The sequence below is a fragment of the Rhinopithecus roxellana genome, chromosome 12, assembly GCF_007565055.1.
Source record: "Rhinopithecus roxellana isolate Shanxi Qingling chromosome 12, ASM756505v1, whole genome shotgun sequence".
NCBI lineage: Eukaryota > Metazoa > Chordata > Mammalia > Primates > Cercopithecidae > Rhinopithecus > Rhinopithecus roxellana.
In genome coordinates, this window is record NC_044560.1 from 3,834,826 (window position 1) to 3,847,929 (window position 13,104).

The 13,104-nt window shown below is 55.3% G+C and overlaps 1 protein-coding gene across 1 annotated transcript; it reads left to right on the plus strand.

Moving 5' to 3' along the window:
* On the plus strand, window positions 1-5,595 carry SRM (spermidine synthase). Its single transcript, XM_030913736.1, has 8 exons — window positions 1-275; window positions 706-826; window positions 1,158-1,250; window positions 3,143-3,296; window positions 3,833-3,916; window positions 4,005-4,150; window positions 5,100-5,222; window positions 5,299-5,595. Exons 1-8 carry the CDS (start codon window positions 109-111, stop codon window positions 5,317-5,319), a joined length of 909 nt encoding a protein of 302 aa, XP_030769596.1. The 5' UTR covers window positions 1-108; the 3' UTR covers window positions 5,320-5,595.
* The last annotated feature ends 7,509 nt before the right edge of the window (window positions 5,596-13,104 follow it).

Here is a 13,104-nt window from a genome sequence, read left to right on the forward strand (position 1 = left end):
GTTAGGTTGCGGCGCGGGCGGCGGGCGGAGCTGGTCCCGTTGTGCTGCGGCTCCGCGCGGCCTGCAGTCCCGGGCCCGCGCCCCGCGCCGCCCGCCCGCCTGCCCGCCATGGAGCCCGGCCCCGATGGCCCAGCTGCATCCGGCCCCGCCGCCATCCGTGAGGGCTGGTTCCGCGAGACCTGCAGTCTGTGGCCCGGCCAGGCCCTGTCGCTGCAGGTGGAGCAGCTGCTCCACCACCGGCGCTCGCGCTACCAGGACATCCTAGTCTTCCGCAGGTACCGCCGCTGCCCGCGGGCGCCGGCCCCCTCGGCTCAGCCCAGGCCGCCTGCTGCCCGCCTCACGGCCCCCTCCACGCCGGGACCCAAGCCGGCCGGACCCCGTCCTGCCCTGGCTCCCTCGCCACCCCTCACCCCGCCTCGCTGGGCTGGGACTGGGGCTGCGGGCTGGCCTCTTGGGCGGGGGAGCCGGAGTCTGCGCCCAGCTCCACGTGTCAGCCTCGGGATACGTCAGAGCCCAAGTAGACCCCGGGTCCCACCCCAGCCTCCACCCTGCGGCCCGCCCGCCGTTCCTCGCCACATGTCACCATCGCCCACCACCCCTGGGACCCCTAGGCGGGGTGGGGAGACCCTCCTCACCCAGGGCGGCTTGGGGTATGTTTTCCGCACCCCAGAGAACCCAGGTCCCTGACTGTCACTCCGCCCGCAGTAAGACCTATGGCAACGTGCTGGTGTTGGACGGTGTCATCCAGTGCACGGAGAGGGACGAGTTCTCCTACCAGGAGATGATCGCCAACCTGCCTCTCTGCAGCCATCCCAACCCGCGAAAGGTACCCCAGTGTCCCCTGGAACAGTGCCGGACGAGGGGCGGCCCCAGGTGTGCCCCGGACTCTTCCCAGATGCTGCCTGCACGGTTGTCAGAGGAAGTGGTAGCAAGGCCAGGGAGTCCCGCAGAGGGGTGGGGGCCGACACTGACGCGGCCTCGGAAGCCTAGGGCAGCCCTGGAAGGAACTTCCAGGAAAGGGGACACCAGCACGAAAGATTTTCCGAGGGTAGAAAATGATGAGGCCCGTGGATCCGAGGGACCAGGGGGTCTGCTTCTGGGGCCTGGGGGCGCCCAGTTCTGCCAGGGCCCCTGCCTTTACTGCCCCCTCCTCCCAGGTGCTGATCATCGGGGGCGGAGATGGAGGTGTCCTGCGTGAGGTGGTGAAGCACCCCTCCGTGGAGTCTGTGGTCCAGTGTGAGATAGACGAGGTGAGTGCCGGCATAGAGCCAGTTGGGTGGGGTTTGAGTCCTGGTTCTCCTGCCAGCCATCTGTGCCCTTGAAATGGGTGCACACCCCTGAGCAAGGCAGGTAGGGCCTGTTTCCCCATCTGGAAAACACCTGGTCAGGGAGGGTTCAGTAGGAAAACCAGATGGCAGAGGGCCTGGCAGGTGGTGAGGGCACGTGCGTGGCGAGGTCTTAGTAAGACTAAGCAGATTTTTTTTTTTTTTTTTCTGAGACGGAGTTTCGCTCTTGTTGTCCAGGCTGGAGTGCAGTGGCACCATCTCGGCTCACTACAACCTCCACCTCCCAGGCTTAAGTAATTCTTCCACCTCAGCCTCCCAAGCAGCTGGGATTACAGACGTGCGCTACCATGCCCAGCTAATTTTATATTTTTAGTAGAGACGGGGTTTCTCCATGTTGGTCAGGCTGGTCTTGGACCTCGTGACCTCAGGTGATCTGCCAGCCTTGGCCTCCCAAAGTAGTCGGATTACAGGCGTGAGCCATCCCGCCCAGTCGACTAAGCTGATTTTTAATCTCATCCCCCGGCAGGGCCCAGAGACAGCTCAACTATTAGTATATTACCCCTTACGCTCAGTAGCTGCTCACTAAAATCATGTTACGTGCCAGGTGTTGCCCGGGTACGGGGACAGTGGTAGACAGATCAGTCCCTGCCCCCTAGGAGCTGATGTCCTAGTTAAAGGAGACATCAAATGGCCAGACATGGTGGCTCACGCCTCCCAGCACTTTGGGAGGCTGAGGTGGGCGGATCACAAAGTCAGGAGTTTGAGACCAGCCTGGCCAACATGATGAAACCCTCGTCTCTACTAAAAGTACAAAAAAAAAAAAAAAAAAAAAAAACTGGCGGGACTTGGTGGCATGCACCTGTAATTCCAACTACTTGGGAGGCTGAGGCAGGAGGTTGCAGTGAGCTGAGGTCGTGCCACTGCATTCCAGCCTGGGCAGCAAAGCAAGACTCTGTCTCGAAAAAATAAATATTGGCCGGGCGTGGTGGCTCACGCCTGTAATCCCAGCACTTTGGGAGGCTGAGGTGGGTCGATCACCAGGGCAGGAGATCCGAGACCATCCTGGCTAACACGGTGAAACCCCATCTCTACTAAAAGTACAAAAAATTAGCCAGGCGTGGTGGCAGACGCCTGTAATCCGTGCTACTCGGGAGGCCAAGGCAGGAGAATGGCGTGAACCTGGGAGGCGGAGCTTACAGTGAGCCGAGATTGCGCCACTGCACTCCAGCCTGGGTGACACAGCGAGACTCCATCTCAAAAAAGAAAAAAAATAGATAAATAAATAAAACAGGAAGGGACAGGAAAGCCACTCAGACAGGGTGATTTGGTCTGGAAGGAGGGGGTAGGGATGGGAGAGAGGAGCTCAAGCCACAGGCAAGAGCCGGCTCTCAAGGAGAAACAGAGGTACCAGAGTTCTCGCTTTACACATAATAAACAGGTTCCCAAAAGGGGCTGACTGTGGAGGCTCACAACTGTAATCCTAGCGCTTTTCAGAGGCCGAGGTGGGAGGATCCCTCGAGCCTAGGAGTTCGAGGCAACATAGGGAGACTCCATCTCTACCAAAAATTTAAAAAGTAGCCGAGTATGATGGAACACACTCGAAGTCCCAGCTACTCAGGAGGCTGAGGTGGGAGGATCACCTGAGCCCTGGAGGCTGAAGGTGCAGTGAGCCATGATCCATGCCACTGTACTCCAGCCTAGGCCACAGAGTGAGACCCTGTCTCAAAAAAAAAAGAAAAGGCAGGGGTTGGCCAAGGCCACTTGCCTGTGAGGCACTTGGAGAGTCCCACGTGGCTGTGTCTGGCTCCAGGTCCCCCAGCCCCTTGGCCCAGTCTGGTCCCTCCCATCCCCTCCAGGATGTCATCCAAGTCTCCAAGAAGTTCCTGCCAGGCATGGCCATTGGCTACTTGAGCTCGAAGCTGACCCTGCATGTGGGTGACGGTTTTGAGTTCATGAAGCAGAATCAGGATGCCTTCGATGTGATCATCACTGACTCCTCAGACCCTATGGGTAAGCAGCGGATGGGCGGGCCCCAGGGTTTTCTGGCAGCTGCTGGTCTGGAGGTCAGCCTCCCCCAGGCCTTCAGAGTAGAGGATAGAGCAGCCTCCCATCCTCTGAACTAGAGCTGTACTTTTCCCTTCTCAGTTGTTACCTGCCCTCTGAAACATGGCTCAGGACAGTAGGCAGGACGCAGGCCACTGCCCTGAGTTCACAAGCTGGGCCCCAAGGAGAGTGGGGATCTGGCATTGGGACACTGAGGCCCGCGTGTCCTCTTCAGCCTCCCCTCTGCTCTGGACTGGTCAGCATTGGAGTGGGGGCAGGTTCTAGTCTTGGACCAACACCTGGGGTAGAGGTTCCTCTGCTGTGGTGCCAATGAGACTCCCCCAAGAATGGGACTCAGGTGTGGAGCCTGTCACCCACAGACCTGGGCTCAGATCCTGGCTCTGGCCACCTGACAGCTGTGTGGGTCTGTGTAGCGGGGTAACAGTGGCCCTGGAGGTCTCAGCCAGACTGTGTTCAGTGTGTCTCCCTCCATCCTTCCCCAGGCCCCGCCGAAAGTCTCTTCAAGGAGTCCTATTACCAGCTTATGAAGACGGCCCTCAAGGAAGATGGTGTCCTCTGCTGCCAGGGTGAGCCACAGGCCTGGAGCAGTGGGGCGGGGCAGGTGGGGCGGGGCAGGGCAGGCCTTACCAGATGCTGATGTTTTGGGGCCCCCAGGCGAGTGCCAGTGGCTGCACCTGGACCTCATCAAGGAGATGCGGCAGTTCTGCCAGTCCCTGTTCCCCGTGGTGGCCTACGCCTACTGCACCATCCCCACCTACCCCAGCGGCCAGATCGGCTTCATGCTGTGCAGCAAGAACCCGGTGAGATGGGGGTGCCCAGTGGTGGGGGTCAGGGGGAAGGTGGGCATAAATAGCCCTCCCCCTGCCAGGCGCAGTGGCTCACGCCTGTAATCCCAGCACTTTGGGAGGCCGAGGCGGGTGGATCAGGAGGTCAGGAGATGGAGACCATCCTGGCTAACATGGTGAAACCCCATCTCTACTAAAAATACAAAAAAATTAGCTGGACACGGCGGCGTTTGTCAGTTGTCCCAGCTGCTGGGGAGGCTGAGGCAGGAGAATGGCGTGAACCCGGGAGGCGGAGCTTGCAGTCAGCCAAGATCACACCACTGCACTCCAGCCTGGGTGACAGAGAAAGGCTCCGTCCCAAAAAAAAAAAAAAAAAAAGAGCCCTCCCCAGGCCGGGCGCATTGTCTCACGCCTGGAATCCCAGCACTTCCCTCCCCAGGCCGGGCGCATTGTCTCACGCCTGGAATCCCAGCACTTCCCTCCCCAGGCCGGGCGCATTGTCTCACGCCTGGAATCCCAGCACTTCCCTCCCCAGGCCGGGCGCATTGTCTCACGCCTGGAATCCCAGCACTTCCCTCCCCAGGCCGGGCGCATTGTCTCACGCCTGGAATCCCAGCACTTCTCTCCCCAGGCCGGGCGCATTGTCTCACGCCTGGAATCCCAGCACTTTGGGAGACTGAGGCGGGCAGATTACTTGAGGTCAGGAGTTCAAGACCAGCCTGACCAACATGGAGAAACCCCATCTCTACTCAAAATACAAAAAAAAAACAAAAAAACAAAATTAGCTGGGTGTGGTGGCGTATACCTGAGGCTGAGGCAGGAGAATCACTTGAACCCGGGAGGCAGATGTTGCAGCGAGCCGAGATGACGCCACTGCACTCCAGCGTGGGCAACAGAGTGAGACTCTGTCTCAAGAAAAAATAAGCAAAGTGCCCCCCCTGATGTGCCCCGTCCCGGTCCCCAGAGCACCAACTTCCAGGAGCCGGTGCAGCCGCTGACGCAGCAGCAGGTGGCACAGATGCAGCTCAAGTACTACAACTCCGACGTGCACCGCGCCGCCTTCGTGCTGCCCGAGTTTGCCCGCAAGGTGGGTGGCCTGCGTGGCTGGGTGGGGGGACCCAGGGACGCAGAGCACCCTCCTGACTGGCCTCGTGTCCCTCCAGGCCCTGAATGATGTGAGCTGAGCCCAGGCACCACCGCGGATGCCACCCAGGACCTCGGACCTTGGAGCCTGCAGGGTGCCTCGGCCCCTCCAGCCCTGGGCCAGACCTCCTCCCGGCTCTCGCCCACCAACCAAGTGTTACAAGCCCCAGAATGCTGCCCGGCCTGCCCTGCTAGGCGGACTGTCTGTGTGTCTGTCTCTCTGGCGTTCCACCTCCAAGCCTATACCAGCTGTGTACAGCGCCATCTCTCTGCCTTCTGTTGCCCCTCACTCACCAAACACGTGTATTTATAGCAAAGATTGGAGTTCTGTGTCTCCTGACCTTGGCTGGGCCTAGGCAGGGCCACATTCATTGGGTGCTTCTGGGGTGAGGGTCTGCAGGGGCCTTGCTGTCTGATCCCCAAAGGTCTGCTGCAGGCCTGGGGCTGCAGGTGGGCCCTTGTGGATAGCCTGGGGCACAGAGGGTCACCGCAGTCATCATGTGGGACCCAGAACTGTCCTGGGAAGCTGACGTAGCTGTCCCTTTACCAAACCCTTCACAAGACCACTGGTGACAGCCCCCCAAGGCAGTGCGGTGAGTGAGGTCAGGGTGGGGCTGCCCGGGAGCCACCTCAGAATTGAGGCCACTCAGGTGTAAGTCAGGTCCCATCCAGGTACTCCAGGGCAAATACAGGAAGGGGTGGCAGGGCTAGTTTTTTGGGCCTTTTTAAGCACATCAGGAGCTTAACACTGGCCCAGTGACTGTGCCCTGACCCCACTCTATTCAGACTTGGGTTCAAATTCCCACCATGCCCCACCTCCTGTGTGGACAAATTGAGAAAGCAGATGTGGGCGCCCGCACCAGGGACTGTGAGGACAGGGGCTGTCCCCTCTCCAAGGTGCTGAACTCCCGCCTTCCAGGACGTAACGGTGGTGGGAAGAGGACAGAAAAAGAACGCTCCTTGCATGGGCATGGGCCTGAGTTGCCAACCCCTTTCCCCACCCTGGGCAGGGGCTGGGCCACAGGATGAATCAGGGTGGGAGGCCCCACTCCCAGCTGAGGCAGCCACCTCGGAGCCCTGACTGACCCGGGAATGTTTTCCGGGACAGTCAGAATAAGGGGGATTCAGTTTCGCCATAAACTCTGGCCTCAGGCCAGTCACAGCCCTCCAGGCTCCACCCGCCAGCCACTCCCCACCCCTGTGAGCTCACCAGGCAGCACCTTTCAGACCTTTGGCCCATCAGCAGATCTGACCTCAGGCTAACTATTCCAGGCCGCCCTGACCCTTCAAATCAGTCTGGGGAGCTGGCGTCTGCCCCGGGCCTTCACAGTCCCAGGGAAGGCCCGAGAGGAGCAGCTGGCGGTCAGGTGGGTTGGCAGGGGCTACTTCTGGAGCCTAACAGGCCAGGCTGCAGCTGGGTGGACCAGGCACTCTCATCTAATCTTCACAACCACCTGCCTGCAAGGTACTGTTCCTGCTGCACAGAGAGGCAAGGCCGATGTGCCTAAGGACACACAGCCAATCAGCAGCTACTGTCTGAGGCCACTCCACCCTGCTCACCCCAGGGCCTCCTGCATCTCAGGCCAGGCACTCTGGATGTCCTGGCATGGATGGTCTCTCTGACATCTACTCCCTGGCCAAGATCCAGGCAGGAATGCTGCCCCCTTAGAGGGACGATCCCATGACTCCCTGGGTGAGAGGGCCTTTCCCCACGGGCTCTGGAATCAGACCTTGGTCCAGATCTCAACTCTGCTTCCCTTAGCTCTGTGACCTGCAGCCATGCAGACCCTCTGCCTGTTACCCCGATGTCAGAGGGGGAGCACACCATCCATTAGGAAGCTTTGGTGAGAAGCACGTGCGACACAGCACTCAACCAGTGCCAGCGCTCTGCACTGGCCCATCAGGACCACCTATCAGGGCGAGGAGAGAGGAGGGAGGGTGGACCAGGTTGTGGAAACAGCCGGGGCCATCTGGGAAGCAGGAGATCTGGGAAGCAGCAGCAGGAAGATGAAGTTGCCAGCAGCGTGGATCCTCTGCCTCCCCAGCCTATAGTCAAGTCTATACACACACCTGCCCGCCTCGAAGGTGCATGTGCCATGGATGGGGGCAAGCCTGAGCCCCACGACCGGGTGGGTGCGATGCAGCCCAGGATAATTACTGAAACAAGCAGCCTTGATGAGGACACCACCTAGGTCCCCCAATGTCCCAGAAATCTTTGGGCCACAAACGGGCCCAGTGTGGCATGGGGAATAACATCAATCCTATCTAGACTTTTCAAAATTTGATTTATTAAAATGAACCAGGCCCCTGGCTTAAGGATTCATGGGTCCCTGTGGCTTGTCAGAAGAAAAATCACAATCCTCCTCCCGCGGCCTCTTTCCCTCTAGGAGCTAATTATTTTGGTGTTTATCTTCTGTAGTAGAAAAAGAAATTGATTTGGTGTTTGTCCCCACTTCCTGCCACGGAGCCCCTAACACCTTTGGAAATTCCTGATCGGTAGGAGTGTCTTGTCATTCATTATATGCTCCATCAGAGAACTCCCGAGTTTATGCTAACGCAGTGATTTAGGGTAGAGCCCCCAGGGAGCTTCAGGGTGGGGCTGGTAACACCTAAAGACTAGAGGGTTGGGACTTACACCCCACCCAGTGACCGCCAGGAAAGGATCAGGAGAAGTCTGGAGATAAAGCTCTACAAATTCATGAACGATGAGCGCAGCCCGGGTTTGGTGGCTCACGCCTATAATCCCAGCACTTTGGGAGGCCGAGGTGCACAGATCACTTGAGGCCAGGCATGTTGGGAAGCCAACGTCGCAAAACCTCGTCTCTACTAAAAACACAAATATTAGCCGGGTGTGGTGGCGCGCGTTGATATCGCCAGCCACTCATGAGACTGAGGCTGGGGAATTGTTTAAACCCAGGAAGCAGAGGTTGTGAAACTACCTTTGCCAAATTATGACTCAGACAGTGAAGGAGACCTGTCTTAACCAACTCCATCATCTTGCTTCTAACCGCCAGGCTGTCCTTGTTCATTCTTGGGTGTAGGCTGAACCAACTTTGGGAGAAACTAAGTTTATAGTTTAAACAAAGACTGGTCACAGCCCTTTCTCAAAGCAGATGTTCTTGCCTGGGGACTAGATTGTCTTTGTAGGATTAACATTAGCCACAAGATTAGAAATTATGGTTTAGAGTCATGCAGCTGGAGGCTATAAGATTCCAACCCTCCCTAAACTGCTCCTAAAATCAGTCCTTGAGGTATTTTGCAGACCCTGCACTTCATGGCCCCACCCAGATGGATAAACTGGCTCATCTGATCCTGTGACCCCGACCCAGAAACGGACTCGGTGCAAGACAGCTCTGACTCTCTGTGATTTCATCCCTGACCAACAGCACTCCTGGCTCACCGGCTTCCCCCACTCACCAAGTTATCCTTAAAAACTCTGCTCCCTGTAATCCCAGCACTTTGGGAGGCTGAGACGGGCGGATCACGAGGTCAGGAGATCGAGACCATCCTGCCTAACACGGTGAAACCCCGTGTTGCACTCTGGCCCACCTCCATGTAACTGAAAGTCAGGTAGCACCATGCCCGACCAGGCTTTTCTTTAAGAATTGCTTGAGCTAGTCAGGGCACGGTGGCTCGCGACTGTAATCACAACACTTTGGGAGGCTGAGGCGGGCAGATCACCTGAGGTCAGGAGTTCAAGACCAGCCTGGCCAATATGGTGAAACCTGATCTCTGCTAAAAATACAAACATTAGCTGGGTGTGGTGGCGGGCGCCTGTAATCCCAGCTATTCGGGAGGCTGAGGCAAGATAATTGCTTGAACCCAGGAGGTGGAGTAGCTGGGATTATAGGCACGTGCCTCCACGTCCAGCTAATTTTTGTATTTTTAGTAGAGTCGAGATTTCACCATATTAGCCATACTGGTCTCAAACTCCTGACCTCAAGTGATCCACCCGACTCAGCCTCCTAAAGTGCTAGGATTAAGGCTGGGCACAGTGTTGAGAGTTTGAGACCAGCCTGACCAACATGGAGAAACCCCGTCTCTACTATAAATACAAAATTAGCTAGGTGTGGTGGTGCATGCCTGTAATCCCAGCTACTAGGGAGGCTTAGGCAGGAGAATTACTTGAACCTGGGAGGCGGAGGTTGCCGTGAGCTGAGATCACACCACTGCACTCCAGCCTGGGCAACAAGAGCAAAACTCCGTCTCAAAAAAAAAAAAAAAAAAAAAAAGCCAAAGTGCTGGGATTACAGGTGTGAGCCACTGCATCTGGCCTTATGATAACATTTTATCTCCTACACAACTTCTTGTTTTCCCTGGAGGTTCTTTTTTTGTTTGTTTCTCGTTACTTAGTTTTCAATACATTTATCACTAATTTAGCCCCAAAATGTTCACTAATTCTCTAAATGCTCCTCGGACTCAACAGGTGCGTTGTCATTGTCCCCTTTCTGGAGAAGCTGTCCAGAGCCTTCTCACCACCCCCAATGGAGTCCCTTAGTGAATGGCATCTCTTGGACCTTATGTCTTCCTGTTGAAACCACCCTTCAAAATTATGACATAACTGACCCCATCCTGTTCCTGACCTCCAAGCTGACCCTGCTCATTCCTGGGCGTAGGCCCAGCTGACCGGGGAAGGAATTTAGAGTTCAACTTGAAACAAGAATGCCGGGCGCGGTGGCTCAAGCCTGTAATCCTAGCACTTTGGGAGGCCGAGACGGGCGGATCACAAGGTCAGGAGATCGAGACCATCCTGGCTAACACGGTGAAACCCCGTCTCTACTAAAAAATACAAAAAACTAGCCAGGCAAGGGTGGCGGGCGCCTGTAGTCCCAGCTACTGGGGAGGCTGAGGCAGGAGAATGGCGTAAACCCGGGAGGCGGAGCTTGCAGTGAGCTGAGATCCGGCCACTGCACTCCAGCCTGGGTGACAGAGCGAGACTCCGTCTCAAAAAAAAAAAAAAAAAAAAAAAAAAGAAACAAGAATAATACTAGTTCCTCCCTAAAACCACCCTCTTCCCTGTTCCGGGGCTGAACCACCACCTTGGTAAGATTAATGAGCAGTCACAAGACAGGTGTAGTTTCTTTCTTTCTTTTTCTTTTCTTTTTTTAAGACGGAGTCGTGGCTGGGCACAGTGGCTCACACCTGCAATCCCAACACTTTAGGAGGCTGAGGCTGGCGGATCACAAGGTCAGGAGTTCAAGACCAGCCTGGGCAACATGGTGAAACCCCGTCTCTACTAAAAATACAAAAATTAGCCGGGCATGTTGACACATGCCTGTAATCCCAGCTACCCGGGAGGCTGAGGCAGGAGAATCACTTGAACCCAGGAGGTGGACGCTGCAATGAGCTGAGATCGAACCGCTGCACTCCAGCCTGGGACAGAGCGAGACTCTATTTTTTTTTTTTTTTTTTTGAGACGGAGGCTCACTCTGTCCTAGGCTGGAGTGCAGTGGCGCGATCTCGGCTCATTGCAGCCTCCCACATTCAAGAGATTCTCCTGCCTCAGCCTTCCAGGTAGCTGGGATTACAAGCATGCACCACCACGCCCAGCTAATTTTTGTATTTTTAGTAGAGATGAGGTTGAACTGCAAAATAATTCTTTTTTCTGATCTTTGGAATGCGATTTGCTGCTTGATTTTTCTCTTTCTCTTTGTAGAACATAATTCTTCTCTCCAGTGTTTTTAAATATATGTAAAGGTGTATTAATGTTTTTATCTCCTTTTCTGGGCACTTGGGGCACACTTTTGATCAGTATCACATTCTTCAGTTCTGGGAAATTTTCTTGCATTATTATTATTACTATGTATGTATTTTTTGAGACAAAATCTTACTCTGTCACCCAGGCTGGAGTTCAATGGCATGAACATGGCTCTCTGCAACCTTGAGACCTCCTGGGTTCAAGCGATCCTCCCACCTCAGCCTGCCGAGTAGCTGGGACTAAAGGTGCATGCCACCGTGCCTGGCTAATTAAAAAAAAAAAATTTTTTTTTAGAGACAAGGTCTTGCTATGTTACCCAGGCTGGTCTTGAACTCCTGGTCTCAGGCAACCCACCTGCCTCAGCCTCCCAGCCTCCTGGGATTACAGGCAGGAGTCACTACACCCAGCCAGAGTCCCAGTCTCTAAAAGAAAATAGGCTAGGCATGGTGGCTTACACCTGTAATCCCAGCACTTTGGGAGGCTGAGGCAGATGGATCACCTGAGGCTGGGAGTTCGAGACCAGCCTGACCAACATGGAAAACCCCTATCTCTACTAAAAATACAAAATTAGCCGGGCATGGTGGCGCATGCCTATAATCCCAGCTACTCAGGAGGCTAAGGCAGGAGAATTGCTTGAATCTGGGAGACGGAGGTTTGGTGGCTCACACCTGTAATCCCAGCACTTTGTGAGGCTGAGGCGGGTGGATCGCTTTGGCTCAGGAGTTCGAGACCAGCCTGGGCAATACAGGGAGACCCCCCCCCCCCCCACATCGCTACAAAAAACAAAAACAAAAACAAAGGGGATTCAAAAAAGGAAAGACATGAATCCATGAGGATAGAGTGTGGAAGAGGAAGCAGCAGCCTCAAAGTTCTGGAAGCTGGAAGAACAGATAAACAGGTGTGAAATAACTGGAAAGCAACTTATTTATTTATTTTTTTTTTTGAGATGGAGTCTCACTCTGTCATCCAGGCTGGAGTGCAGTGGTGCAATCTCGGATCATGGCAACCTCTGCCTCCCGGGCTCAAGCAATTCTCCTGCCTCAGCCTCCCAAGTAGCTGGGATTATAAGTGCGCGCTGCCACACCCAGATGATTTTTATATTTTTAGTAGAGACGGGATTTTACCATGTTGGTCAGGCTGGTCTCAAACTCCCAACCTCGGGATCCACCCGGGTACCTTGGCCTCCCAAAGTGCTGAGATTACTGGCATGAGCCACCAAGCCTGGCCAAAAGCAACTTCTAATCCTGCAGTGGAATCAGGAATTGGTGGCACCAGGTCCTTCCAGCAGGGTTTAAGAAATTAGCCAGCCTGAGGTTGGGCACAGTGGCTCACAGCTGTAATCCCAGCACTTTGGGAGGCCGAGGCAGGCAGATCACCTGAGGGCGGAAGTTCGAGACCAGCCTGACCAACATGGAGAAACCCCCATCTCTACTAAAAATACAAAATTAGCCAGGCATGGTGGTGCTTGCCTGTAATCCCAGCTACTTGGGAGGCTGAGGCAGGAGAATCGCTTGAACCTGGGGGGACGGAGGTTGCCATGAGCCGAGATGGTGCCATTGCGCTCCAGTCTCGGCGACAGAGCAAAACTCTGTCTCCAAAAAAAAAAGAAAGAAAGCAATTGGCCAGCTTGAGCAACAGCAAAACTTCCCATTTCAACAGCAAGACCTCTCTACAAAAAATAAAAACATGAAAGTTGGGTGTGGTGGCTCATGCCTGTAATCCCAGCACTTTGGGAGGCCAAGGTGGGCAGATCACTTGAGATCAGAAGTTCAAGGTCAGCCTGGCCAACATGGTGAAACCTGTCTGCACTAAAAATACAAAACTTAGGCCAGGCACAGTGGCTCACGCCTGTGGTCCCAGCACTTTGGGAGGCCGAGGCAGGTGAATCACAAGGTCGGGAGATATCGAGACCATCCTGGCTAACATGGTGAAACCCCATCTCTATTAAAAATACAACAGGCCGGGCGCGGTGGCTCAAGCCTGTAATCCCAGCACTTTGGGAGGCCGAGACGGGCGGATCACGAGGTCAGGAGATCGAGACCATCCTGGCTAACATGGTGAAACCCCGTCTCTACTAAAAATACAAAAAAAAACTAGCCGGGCGACCTGGCAGGCGCCTGTAGTCCCA

Bases quoted from the DNA above. Each gene is read 5' to 3' on its own strand.
- SRM (XM_030913736.1), top strand. From the start codon at position 109: ATGGAGCCCGGCCCCGATGGCCCAGCTGCATCCGGCCCCGCCGCCATC. The intron at 3,297-3,832 runs GTAAGCAGCGGA...ATCCTTCCCCAG, and splicing joins TGACTCCTCAGACCCTATGG to GCCCCGCCGAAAGTCTCTTC. The intron at 5,223-5,298 runs GTGGGTGGCCTG...GTGTCCCTCCAG, and splicing joins TGCCCGAGTTTGCCCGCAAG to GCCCTGAATGATGTGAGCTG.